The 13089-nt window shown below is 39.3% G+C and overlaps 1 protein-coding gene across 1 annotated transcript in view; it reads right to left on the bottom strand.

Moving 5' to 3' along the window:
* BBOX1 (gamma-butyrobetaine hydroxylase 1) overlaps window positions 1-9707 on the bottom strand; it is a 74229-nt gene extending 64522 nt beyond the window's left edge. The window contains exons 1-3 of the mRNA XM_065882174.1: window positions 9524-9707; window positions 2979-3232; window positions 1650-1764 (exon numbers count right to left, since the gene is read on the bottom strand). Coding sequence (XP_065738246.1) covers window positions 1650-1764; window positions 2979-3197 — 334 coding nt within the window. The 5' untranslated portion in view covers window positions 3198-3232; window positions 9524-9707. The remainder of the gene's footprint in view (window positions 1-1649; window positions 1765-2978; window positions 3233-9523) is intronic.
* Window positions 9708-13089: the final 3382 nt, after the last annotated feature.

Genomic DNA, 13089 nt, shown 5'->3' with positions numbered 1-13089 from the left:
AATGGATTCCTGGTGGTTTAGACAGAAAGCACTAGAGCAAAACATTGTCAGGTGTCAGAGTGTTGAGATTAAGAGAATGGAGGAAGCTAGCTCTTGATAAAACTGGACTATGCTTGAACAGGAAGGGGACCATGTCATACCCTATTGATAACCATGGGACAAGGTGAAGCTGTGGGGTTCAAGTTGGCTATTTAGTAACATCTCCACACCCAGTAAACTGTTGTAAGTCTAACATTGAAAACCATGCAGTTACCACACATGTTTGAGAATCTGAAATTCGAAAGGAGTAAGGTAAAATCTCTATCTTGGTGTATGACCCAGAAATCCCAGAAGAGATGTGCATAAAATCCAACAAGGCTGGTCAGTTACCCAAAGGGACAGTGGTCCAATATATCCGGTAAACAGCGGAAAAGAATGTTCAGGGAAAGTTGGCTTGTTAGTGTGTTTGTAGAAGTCGAGGTTCTAGTAAATACATATGAATCAGCATGTTTTCAGAATTTGAAGACATGAATTTGTGGGCCTTTGACCCACATCATCTTATGACACAAATCTTCAAAATACACAGAGAGTAAAGTATTAATACTTCCCACTTCTCCCCAGCACCTCTGTTTGAGCTGTATTACTGTGTATCTCCAAAAATCGTATTTAAAAAATAACTTTTTATCTATATTAAGTATTTACTTTATCTATATTAAGTATTTACTTTGTCTCTCAGATCAAAAATTAAGTCTTCTTCATAGAGAACAGACTCATAGTTGCCAAAGGGGAAGTGGAGGAAGGATGGAGTGAGTTTGGGGTTAGCAGATGCAAACTATTATATATAGGATGGATAAGCAACAAGGCCCTTCTGTATAGCACAGGGAACTATATTCAATATCCTGTGATAAACCATAATGGAAAAGAATATAAAAAAGAATGTATATATATATATGTATAACTGAATCACTTTGCTGTACAGCAGAAATTAACACAACATTGTAAATCAACTATACTTCAATAAAAAAAAGAAAAAAACTGAAAGCAAATTTTAAAAAAAAACAACAAAGAATGAAGTCTCCCTTTTCGACCGAATCTGTTTACTGGAGATTTTCTGAATGTTTCTGTGTTCACAGATTCCCTTGGGATTCATATAAACTCTCCCCAAGCAATTTGCTGTGCACAAGCCTGACACACATACACACACACACACACACGCTCACATGCACACTCAGTGTTGTCAATGTTGTGTATATCATTTCATGAGGTTCATAGATCACATAGTTTTATCTGATGCCAGGTTAGGAATTTCTGCCTTGTTGATTCTGTGTGGTTCTGGCCTTAGATAAAATTCTTAAGGGCAAGTCTGCCTCTGGTTCATCCTGCTGCTTTGCAGGGAACACTTATGGAGTATCTACGGTGTGCCAGCTTTTGTGTTAGATGACAAGGATAAATATTTGCTGCATTTCTTTTCTTTCTGTCTCTTTAGAATGTCTAGAGCTGCTCTATGTTTCTTTCCATCTCTACCTACATGATCTGTGTTGGTAAATCATTAAACGTTCCACGTAAATTACAATAATATTTTAACCAAAGCACAAGGGTTTTAATTTGCTTCTGAGCAAATTTCTTACCAGACAAGTTTTAAAGGACATTGAAGACCATAGCAAGGTTACCTGGCAAAAACAATTCTCTCTGGAGCTTTTCTCTGGCCTGCTGTGAAAAGCATCTTTTCTTCAGCCAATCAGCTTCATATTCACTGTAGTGGTCGTTTGGCCATGTGATATGAACCTTATAATACAGAAAGCAAATATCACGTAAACGTTTATTATGCTTCTACGTACTTTGGTTCTCCACTCTTGCTGTTTCTGAATGTTATTTAAGGTTATCAGGAAATCGAATGAGCCCTTGCTCTTTTTTCTTTCTGTTTTTTAACTTATATACTCACAGGCATAGAATAAGCTTTTGGGAAACAAGGAAACTGAAAGCCAAGGGGATACAGCTGAGATCTGAGGCCCTTTAAATATCACAAAGAAATAAAACCTGGCTAGATCTGAGTTCTTGTTCTATATTCTGAAAACCTGTGGTCCCTAAACTTTCTGTGATGGTTAGAGATCAATTAATATTCCTGCCAAGAGTGTCAGAAATAGTAGTGATGATGATGAGGCAGATAATAATAGTAAGAATAACACCATTTTGAGTGTATACTGTACAATGAGCGCTATAAATATAACCCACTTAGTCCTCATACAACTTGAGGGAGAAGCAATAACTAATACTCACATTTTTCAGGTGAGCAAAGTAAGAGAAATAACACGTCTAAGGTCCCACAGCTAGCAAGCACTGAACCCTGGGGGTAAAGTCCTTAATTCGAGATGGAGACAAGAGTGGGAGAGGATGACCTTGCTGGTCACACTTGCTCTTCTGATAACTATCTTAGCAAATTTGGAAGAGAGAAACACAGGGTGAGGCCACATCTAGTTTGTGGTTTTGAGAGCTATGCTTTCAGGAATCCCATACAAAGCCTTACACATTTACTCACGAATTTGACTAAAAATATTCATCAATACAAGTTTTTGAGCGCTCACCATATGCCAGCCACATGCTAAGATTTTTACTCATATTAGCTCATTGAATCTTCACATCATCCCTAGGAACAAATTTTGTTAGTATCCCTCATTTCTAGATGAGTAAACTGAAGCCCAGGGGCATTCCTTTTATTAGAGACATAGTTTGATTGTGTCTTCAAGGCTGCCACTCACTGAAGGAATAATGAGCAACACTGTACATTTTATTAGAATAATAGCAGCAGTAATAAAAACAGTAATAATAATAGCAGAAGCTTCCATTTAGTAAGCATGTGGACCTCGCACCAAGGACTATGCAATCACGGCTTTATGTATAAAATATGATCTAATAAAATATAATTCATTATGTAAATCATTGGAGACTAGTTCCTTTACTTAAGTTGAGAGAGAAGGCAGAGATAATTTAGAGATAGTTACCTTTTTCCTGTCAAACGTCAAGCCTTTGATACCGATGTTCACATCAAGAGCTTCGATGAGAAGTTTCCGTGCTTTTGCAGAATCCAGGTAGCAGTCGGGACACTGACAGTTGTCCCTCAGCCACACAGCGGGGTAGACAGACTCTACACCATCCTGCCAGAGGATTCGCATCAAATGAGCCCCATCCAGCGCTTCTGCCTTTTGGATGGCACAGTGCATGTTTCTGGTCCTTGAGGGTAAATCTTGTCAGCTACCTGCTATGACAAATCAGTGTTAAAAGGACTCTCAGGAAGATCGGCTCTGAACTTGACTTCAATTTAAATGGACTCTGGCTTCTGCTATTTGCTTGAGTTTGTGGTTTCACTTATCAATGCTAGGACCTTTGCTCTGATGAGAGTATTTCATGAGCTGTAAACAGAAACACAGTGACTGAAAGTAAACAAGATAAACGTGCTGAGTCAGGATCCAGTTGAAAAGAATTCCTTGTTTTTCTCACAGTAATTTTAGATAATACATTCAGAACCAATGACACAGGCACTTTTATGTTTGCATAAAAGCTCTGGAAAATTTTTAAGGGAGAAAAATACTCCACAAATTGAAAGTGTAATAATCATACCTGTGCTATTTTAACTGATGCCCAAGTACACGAGCTCCAGCCAAATTAAATATTTTCTATCGTTCAACCTCCATACTTTCAAATCTCAGTTCCTCAGCTCATTCTGCCCCTATTGCTTGGGATGACCTTTCACAAACTTTTCTTTTCATGAGCCAACCTATCTGTATCCAGATGATCTGACAAACAGAGGCTTAAATGAGCAAGGAGTTTATTTTTCTTGCGTGAAAAGAAGTCCTAACATGACTGTCCAGTAATGGTAACGTGATTTCACAGAACCATGGGAAGCCCAGGCTACTGGTAGATTTTCTCCTTCTACTTCTTGCCTCATGTTTGCAAAATGACTGCTGCATCACCAATACCACATCTACATTCCAGAGAGGAAGAAGGGAAAAGGGAAAAGATCATGTGGCAGCTAAGTCTACCTCATTTTTAAACATTTCCCCATCTAGCAACTTCCAAGTATATTTCACTGACCAGAATTATGTCACAATCTAACGTTAGCTACAAGGGAAGCTGGGAAACATAGCTGTTTACTAGTCACATGCTTGCTCTGCAGAAATCAGTGTTTTATTAGTGAGGAAGGAGAATAAGATAGAGTTAATATGCATTCAGCAACATTGATCACACCCTTTAAGACTTACTCATATAGACATCTTTTTTTTTTTTTTTATATAGACATCTTTAAGGAGGCGTTTTGGAGCCTTTCAGACAACTATCAATGCCATTTGTGCCCAGTCTTCCTTATTTTTTGTTTACTTTCATAATTATCTCACTTTTTTTTTGAGGTCTGAAACTTCATGGTGATCTTTGTATCCTCTAGTGCAGCAGACACATAGAAGATATTTAATATATATTTGAATGATAACTCTAGCTTTACATATGAGGAGGAAAAATAGAACTCTTCTGTATTTAAGTAAGATTGTATCTACTGAAGTAAAAGCATGACTTACATAACTTGATCAAGGACAGGCAAAATACTGCCTGTGGGCCAGAAGTTTTTGTACAGGCCACGAGGTAAGAATAGTTTTTACATTCTTATAACATTCGAAAAAATAAAACAAGAACATGTGACAGGGAATGTATACAACCTGCAGAGCCAAAAAATATAATATTTGCCCTTTTACAGAAAATATTTGCCAACCTCTGAGCTAGAGAAAAGTTTACTATGTTTACTCTTTTTGTTCTTATGTGTTGTATGCTATTTAAGGGTCTGGTTATATTATCCCAAATTAACTGGAAACATCCCTGCCCAGTGAAAAATCTATGGCAATTACCCAAGTAAACAGCAGGAGAAAGAGGTTGGGGAATACCAGAATACAGATGATACCATCTTAAGTTCTCCCAAGGAGTAAGACAATTAAGGAAAAACATCCTTCTTATTTTTATCATTAAACTTCCATGTGTATCAGTGTATATTCTAAGCTTAACTCATTGTCAATAGAGTGTTTATTAATGAGCTTGAAAATGTCTTGGTAGAAAGGATTTTTATAAATTTCACACATTGAATTTTTTTAAACATTTTTATTGGGGTATAATTGCTCTACAATGGTGTGTTAGTTTCTGCTTTATAAAAAGTGAATCAGCTGTACATATACATATATCCCCATACCCCCTCCCTCTTGCATCTCCCTCCCACCCTCCCTATCCCACCCCTCTAGGTGGTCACAAAGCACCGAGCTGATCTCCCTGTGCTATGCGGCTGCTTCCCACTAGCTATCTATTTTATATTTGTTAGTGTATATATGTCCATGCCACTCTCTCACTTCATCCTAGCTTACCCTTCCCCCTCCCCTTGTCCTCAAGTCCATTCTCTACGTCTGTTTTTTAATTCCTGTCCTGCCCCTAGGTTCTTCAGAACCATTTTTATTTTTTTTAAATTCCATATATATGTGTTAGCATACGATATTTCTTTTTCTCTTTCTGACTTACTTCACTCTGTATGACAGACTCTAGGTCCATCCACCTCACTACAAATAACTCAATTTGGTTTCTTTTTATGGCTGAGTAATATTCCATTGTATACGTGTGCCACATCTTCTTTATCCATTCATCTGTCGATGGACACTTAGGTTGCTTCCATGTCCTGGCCATTGTAAATAGTGCTGCAATGAACATTGTGGTACCTGACTCTTTTTGAATTATGGTTTTCTCAGGGTATATGCCCAGTAGTGGGATTGCTGGGTCATAACACATTGAATTCTTAATGGATACATTGTTTGAAGGGTGCATCTCCTACCACAATAAATACTGTTCTGTACTTAACTTGGCACTGTGCCAAGTCACACTAACTGTTGAACTGATCACACCGATAGATGTACCTGCACTAACAGACACTAATTACAATCCAACCTTCCTTTTTAGGCTTTCTCTCTCTTTTTTCTTTATTTTTCTTCTTCTGCTTAGCAAATTTGAACTGGAGAGGGAAAGTGCATTTCCAGGTATTAGGGGAACCTGAGGCTCTTCCCCCCAGCCCTCCTGAAATGGATGTTCTGAGGAGGGTATTTCGAGAGCAGTGGCCACATCAGGAGGGTGGTTGATGGAGGCTGCCTGAGGCACCTGGGAGAGGGTGGAAGAACTGGAAAGGCCTGGGTGTTGCTGAAGTTAAATTGTTTGGGTATCTATGAAGGAACTTGGTGGGTTACTTCTACACTTCACAATTCCTTTCTCAACTTCATGACAAATGTGAATGGTCATCCAAACAAAAGCAGGGAGCAATGGGAAAACAGTTTCCCTCTTCAATTTTTCTTGATTTATTTAAAGCTGTATTGGGGCAAATGGGCTGAAAATTTAAACAGGAAGAAACCATCAAGGATCATCAGAACTTGAAAACAGATTCTTCATTAAAATGAATAGGCTTGTACGTGTGTGTGATTTGTTGAAATCTGTTTTTCAATTTGACTTGTTAAAATTGAGCCCTGTTATCGAGATCAGCTCAGAGCTTTGTGACCACCTAGATGGGTGGGGTAGGGAGGGTGAGAGGGAGATGCAAGAGGGAGGGGATATGGGGATATAGGTATAAATATAGCTGATTCACTTTGTTATACAGCAGAAACGAACACAACATTGTAAAGCAATTATACTCCAATAAAGATGTTAAAAAAAACCTGAGCCCTGTTGAAGCATAATGACCATTTAGTTATTTGATAAACTATTGTGTTTCTCTGAAGAAAAGAGAAAAAAAGAAAAAGTTTGATGCTCCTAGATATGTATGTATATATATCTATATCTGTATCTCTCTCTCTTTATATCTATCTCAGTGTGACCTTTTTGCTGAATTAAAGAGGTCCTATAAAATGAAAATGTTTAATTATTTTATACTTAACTATTCTGCTTCTTATTATTCACAAGTATAATTTAGTTTATGAAATATCAGCTTGACTTTTGTGGGAGGAAGTAGTTTTACCTGTCCTGGAAAATAGATCTTGGATTAGGGTCAGGGGGGATTACTATCTGATGGGACAGATTTCTTTTAATTTCATCCCATCACTTGATGTGTATGTGTTGTTGTTTTTGTTGTTTTCCTTCCTAACTCACTTACCATATTTTTCCCCTTCAGAGTTATGGAAGTGTGTTTGGCACTCCTGTTTTGCACAACTAAATTGTTTTAGAGATTATCTTACTTAAGCCATGGGTGTGATTTTTGTCATCTTTAAAATTTTATAAACTCAAATTTTGTCAGCTGGTTTGGAAAATCAAGAAAGTAGCTCTGAAAGTTATCTTATGTATTGATCTTGGAAATAAAAGAAACTTAGAACTAGAAATCTCAGAGCTGGAAAGAAACAATCTTCAATATCACTGGGTTAAGTGGCCTCTATTTTTATGCAAGGAAAGTGGAAGCTCAGAGATGTTGGGTATGATTTGTCCAAGCACATACTGCTGGCTAGAGGGAGAGGTTGCCCCAAACCTGGATCTGCCAGTCCAGTACACACATAGAAAGTGAACAACTTCTGGTTCTATACAAGAGAGTGCAAAAATTCCTCAAATGCGAATTACAACTAATTTGAATCAGAGGTTTTAGTTAGGATTCTCAGGAAGTTGATGTAGAAACTACATAGTTACTATATATAAAATTAAAATTGCTAGAGATTAATAACATGCACCTGAGAAGGCTGATTCATCTGCTAGATTACTCACCCTCCAAAATAAAAGGCCGTCATTTTTGGACTGATTTTTATGATGGAAGACCAGATAGAGTGGACTCATGTTATCAAATGTCAGGATCTGTTAATATCTATTTTCTCTTCCTCTGGTAAGTCATCAGACTTGCTGTCATAGAACAGGATTCTCTGTGTTTGACCTCCTGCTTTTAGGTATTAGGATCAAAAAAATGATCAAAATGCAAGAAACATGCAAATCATATGGGTAGGTGTGCGAGGTGTATCACAAAACCATGTATTTAGCACTTTTTATGTTCTAGCTGCTCTAATGATGCTTTCGATTGCATAAACCTTATTTAATCCTCCAGAAAACACTGTGAGATCTGTTCCATCACTTCCCTTTTACAGATGATCTTAAGCTTCAAGAGGTAAAGAAACTGATTTGAAGGCAGAGGAAATAGAAATTGTGACCAATACACAGGACTACCTCATGGAGAATCTGTGGCTGAATTATTTTCCAGGCAATAACTTCAATTTACCAAAAAGGTACTATTAAAATAGTAGCTAACTCTCATGATTATTGGTTGTTGGTTGACCTCACCATCCGACATTTCATCATTGAAAGGAGAGGACAGGAAGAAGTTTTCAGACATTACACCATAAAGGCTTAAAAATATTATTATTCCTTTATACACAACCTTTAAATCATAAAACTCAGTTTCCACTTGGTAAGGTAGAAGTTGACCAAACTGCATTTGTAGTGTGTGAACTTTAATATGGTTTGAATACATACATACTCTACTCATTACATTTGCTACCTAAGTCCTTTTAACTTTTAGAAGTTATTGCTTTTTTTTTCTCTACCTTGATTTAATAAGTGGCTGAGTTACTTAATAATTCATGAATATACTCTCATGGGAATAATGAATTCTATGAAGCCATTAGTAAAACTGGACCATTCTCTTGAGTAGGTTTACCCTTCTGACTGCTCCCTTATTTAAAGTACCACATTTTTTTTTAAGGTATCACATTTTATGCAAACACTTCCTTCCTAAATTATAAAAAGGAAAATTTTAGCTTCAGTCTGGTGGCATTACTACATTCAGATTGAAACTCAAATTATCAATTCATTTGTTTACCAAGGTAAAGCAGAGTACTGGGTCTAGATTTTAAGGTTTCTAAATCTTTGCAACAGAACATATATTCATTATGAGAAATTCTATGTTTTCAAATAAGATCAATTCAAAATACCTGTCATATGTCTTCTTGAGCTATATTCAGGAAGCAAAATAATTGAAAGAGGTCACAATAGCCTTAATTGACCAATATTCTAAAAAAGCATGTTACATTCAGTTTGGGGGCTTAACAAAGGGCCAAGGTGTAATATACAGTCACTTTCTTTGGGCTGGATGGTGGATTAGTTAGTGAACATTTCCAGTTTCCAGCCAGAACCCCCCTCCCCCTTCACCCAGTCTACTTTTTAGACAGTATCCTCTCTGTGCCCTCTGTGTGCTTCCTGGATCAGCTTAGGGACTGCAAAGTAATTTGACTACTAGACTAAGCCAAACATAATTGCGAAAAGGAAGCTGCCAAGAAGCAATCAGATCCACTGCATTCCAAAATCAAGCCTATTCCTAATGCCTGATGGACCATCCCCATCTCAGCCCACATGGCTGTGAGATGTATGTGACTGGATTTCCAATTGGATACTCCCCCCACCCCACCCCCAATCCGTAGACCCGAATCCACAAGCCCTTCAAAATAAGGGAAAGTTGAGCTCAATTATACCTGTTCTCAGATGTGCGTTGTGTGCCAAGTCATGCAAAATTTACCAAGGAAAGAAAACATCAGCTTTGATCTTCAGTGTCCTTTGGGCAGGTAGCCTCCTGATGCCCGTCACCTTCCAGATGTATCTGCCCCCAGTTTCCCTACATCTGATGTAGTGCTCTGACTTGGAAGCCTTTCTTCCTGTTCCTGGCAGTGCCACTGCTGCCCTGCCCCCAGACACAGCTGAGGTTTGCTAATGAGGAAGGATGTCCCAATCTGAAGGTGTAGCAACTCCTGACGGGAGGTTGGAGATTAAAAAAAAAAAAAAAAAGTGAAGAGCTTTTATGGCCTAGAGGAGAAGGAGTTAGAAAGAGAAAATACTTTAACTTCTACTAGTGCCTAAAACCACAAAACCCCAGGACTCACTGCAGTGCATTGCCGTAGTTAGAATCTTTCCTGGTAAAAGGAGAACAGTTCTCACCTGTCTTATCTCCTGCCCCTGAGCCAGCAGCAGCAAGTGAAGGAACTCCTTTACTCCTGTCCCACCTGTTCGCGGCAACAGCTTTATTGTTGAAAAACGCACTTGGAGAAAAGACATTGAGATGCACATTTAACAGGGAGGAGCTACCAGCTCCCACCTGAGCAGAGATGAGGTGGTACCTCCGTGCCCATAGAATATTCCATATGAGTCTCTTTGGAGGGAGCTTGACTAGTTCTCAGAGGCTAGTAGGAAGGCTGGGATGGTCCCCCCTGAGCCCGATGCCCTCCTTTCTCTGCCGCTTTGGCTGGAGTGAACAGTAGCGGCCAGAGAGCATAGAGCTTTTCTGAAGGCACCTGGTTGCCAAGTGACTTGACTCCCAACACACAGCCCTTAGGGCAACAAAAGGGAAAGACCAGGGTGGGCAGCCTGCCAGGGACCCAGAGCCTGGCTGCCGGGCCTTCAGTAGGTGCGTACCCCGTGCAGGGGGAGGGCTGGTGGGCTGCTGGGCCTTCAGTAGGTGCGTGCCCGGTGCAGGGGGAGGGCTGGTGGGCAAGTCTCAGGTCCTAGTTCTTAACGGGGGTCCAGATTCCGTTAAAAGAAAGTCTGCAGGTGGCAACTGAAGTCCAGGAAAGTGACCTATGAGCCCTCTGCTCTCCTCTCACCAAACACCACCCTTCCCAGGAAGACACCCAAACAGCCTCAGCCTACAACTTGTTGATTCTTGCCTGAAGGACTCCACAGCTGTGAGACTCAGACAGGCAGCCGCAAAAGAGCTAATGAGAGAGAGAAGGAGAGAGGGAGAGAGGGAGAGAGGGAGAGAGGGAGAGAGGGAGAGAGGGAGAGAGAGAGAGAGGGGGGGGGAGGGAGGGAGAGGGAGGGAGGGAGGGAGAGGGAGACAGAGAGAGAGAGAGAGAGACAGAGAGAGAGAGAGAGAGAGAGAGAGAGAGAGAGAGAATGCAGATCCACTCTCTGTGGCCTCTTCTAAGGTCTCCTGCCCAGGACAACTCCCCCCTTCCAGAACTGCAGCGTCCCCTCCATTAATGATGCCCTGTTGGCTCTTTCACAGTAAAATTTAAACTGTGTCCTTTCATCAGTGGTCTCCTCCTCCATCTTCCTTCTTCCCTCCCCCAAGTCTCCAGGTCAAAAGACTGACACGCGGGAATCCAGTGAAAATCAGGCAGGTTTTGTTTCCCACATATGGGAGGAGAAGGTGTGTGGACATGGGGGTCCTCCATCAGTGTTGCCAGCACTTTAAACCCACAGTAACTGAGGTGATAGGTATGCCAGAAGCAATCAGTTAATTATATTTTAAACATTCAGATGACATAATATTGTAGAAATGCACTCCACTGACTTTTTAAAATTTAACTTAATTTATTTTTTTATACAGCAGGTTCTTATTAGTGACCCATTGTATACACATCAGTTTATACATGTCAATCCTAATCTCCCAGTTCATCACACCACCACTGCCGCCCCCTGCCGCTTTCCCCCCTTGGTGTCCATACACTCCACTGACTTTTATTTCACACTTTGTGCTTTAGTAACAATTACTGGAATAAATTAGGTAAATTCTGTTCCAGCTTTCAGAACATCATTGAAAAACTGGGTTGCACGAACACGGTTTCTAACAGAAGAGTGAAAGAAAACAAAACGACAGCAATAAACAAACCTGTTAAGGTTAAAGTTTAAACACCTGCACATAAAGAATTAATTCCCACATTGAAAGCAAACAGACAAATCCTACTCTTGACTGTGAGAAGCCTCTTTAAGATTGAAAAAAAAAAAAAAATAAGCGTTTCCCTGAGGCCTCTCTTCTATCTGTATTAACCCTTTACAGTTTTCAGCTTGCTTTCATATATGGTCTCTCAGTGTACTATCCTGGCAGTGGCAAACAATGTTAAAATTCTGGGTTTCAGATAGAGAAAATGAGACTGTAGAGGTTCATGGACTACAGAAGGTCACAAAACACGCAAGAGGTGACATCCGTATCACAGCCAGAAATTTTGATATTTTGCCCATGTGTTTCTTTTAGGTTTAGGCTGAAGAAAAATTTATTTTAAAAGTTAATTCCATGTTAAGTACAGCTAATTGAACTTAAGTACAGCCAATGAGTTAGACATTAGAAACACATTGTAACTGTTTTTATTTTAAACAGAAATAGAATGAATGATGCCCTCATTTCAGTGAACATGCACAAATGAAAGATGGTCTTGATTACTTGAAAGGCTTCTTTGGTGTTGTCCAAGTGGCAGAATTTGATGAGACAGAGCAAGATGTCACTCGCAGATTTGAAGGTGGGTGGTGTTTCTAGAGGAGGAAAGCCATTGGAGCCTGGAGACTCCAGTGGCAACATACCTGTATCACATGTAGCATCTGGTGACGCTAAAGAGGGTGACTTGGGCTTAAGAAAACATTGTTAACTGGCAGGACTCTTTAGTTTCAGTGAAATCTAGTGCCTGTGGAAAGATTCTGCTGCCTACATCATTTCCACTTTTGAAGGAGGAAAAACTAACAGGATTTGCACATGTTACTTCCTATACAGTCAATAGATAGTAGCATTCTTTCTGTTTAAATTTTAGTCATTTCATAAAGGTTGAAAACGCACACACAAAAATTAATGATATTAAAAAGACTATCATTTATACATACTTCTCTATAAAGAAGAAAACCAAAATGGCCCATAATCCCACTGACCTCATATTATTATTAAGAAAAATATGGAAATACAATCAATGAAAAGCCTTCCTTCTCTTTCTTTTGAATTACTTTTCCCAAAAGTAATAGCTGTTAGTATATTTTTTTAGTCTACACTGAAGTATTTACCATACATATGTATAACCCAGTGGTATGCTGGTAAGCACGGAAAAACCAGCTCTCTGTGCCCACAAGTTTCTAATTTTCAGGTAAATAACAAAAATACTTTCATTATCTAGGGTGATGGGACCCATGAGCAAGGAGCAAGCCCAGCCCAGAATCTGCAAAAGGACTCATTCAGGTAGGTAGAAGGAACATTTATATTGAGTGGGAAGCTGTCCTGAGTCCTTCTCAGACATCATAACAAATACTGTGATGAAAAGTAAATATTGGTAATCATTTTGTGAACTAAGATCAATAGCCAAGCTCTGAACTTTCAGTCATTCAGTCTGC

This window comes from Phocoena phocoena, chromosome 8 (assembly GCF_963924675.1).
Source record: "Phocoena phocoena chromosome 8, mPhoPho1.1, whole genome shotgun sequence".
NCBI classification, from domain to species: domain Eukaryota; kingdom Metazoa; phylum Chordata; class Mammalia; order Artiodactyla; family Phocoenidae; genus Phocoena; species Phocoena phocoena.
The sequence above is the reverse complement of the archived record's forward strand: the minus strand, read 5'-3'. Positions and strand labels throughout refer to the sequence as shown.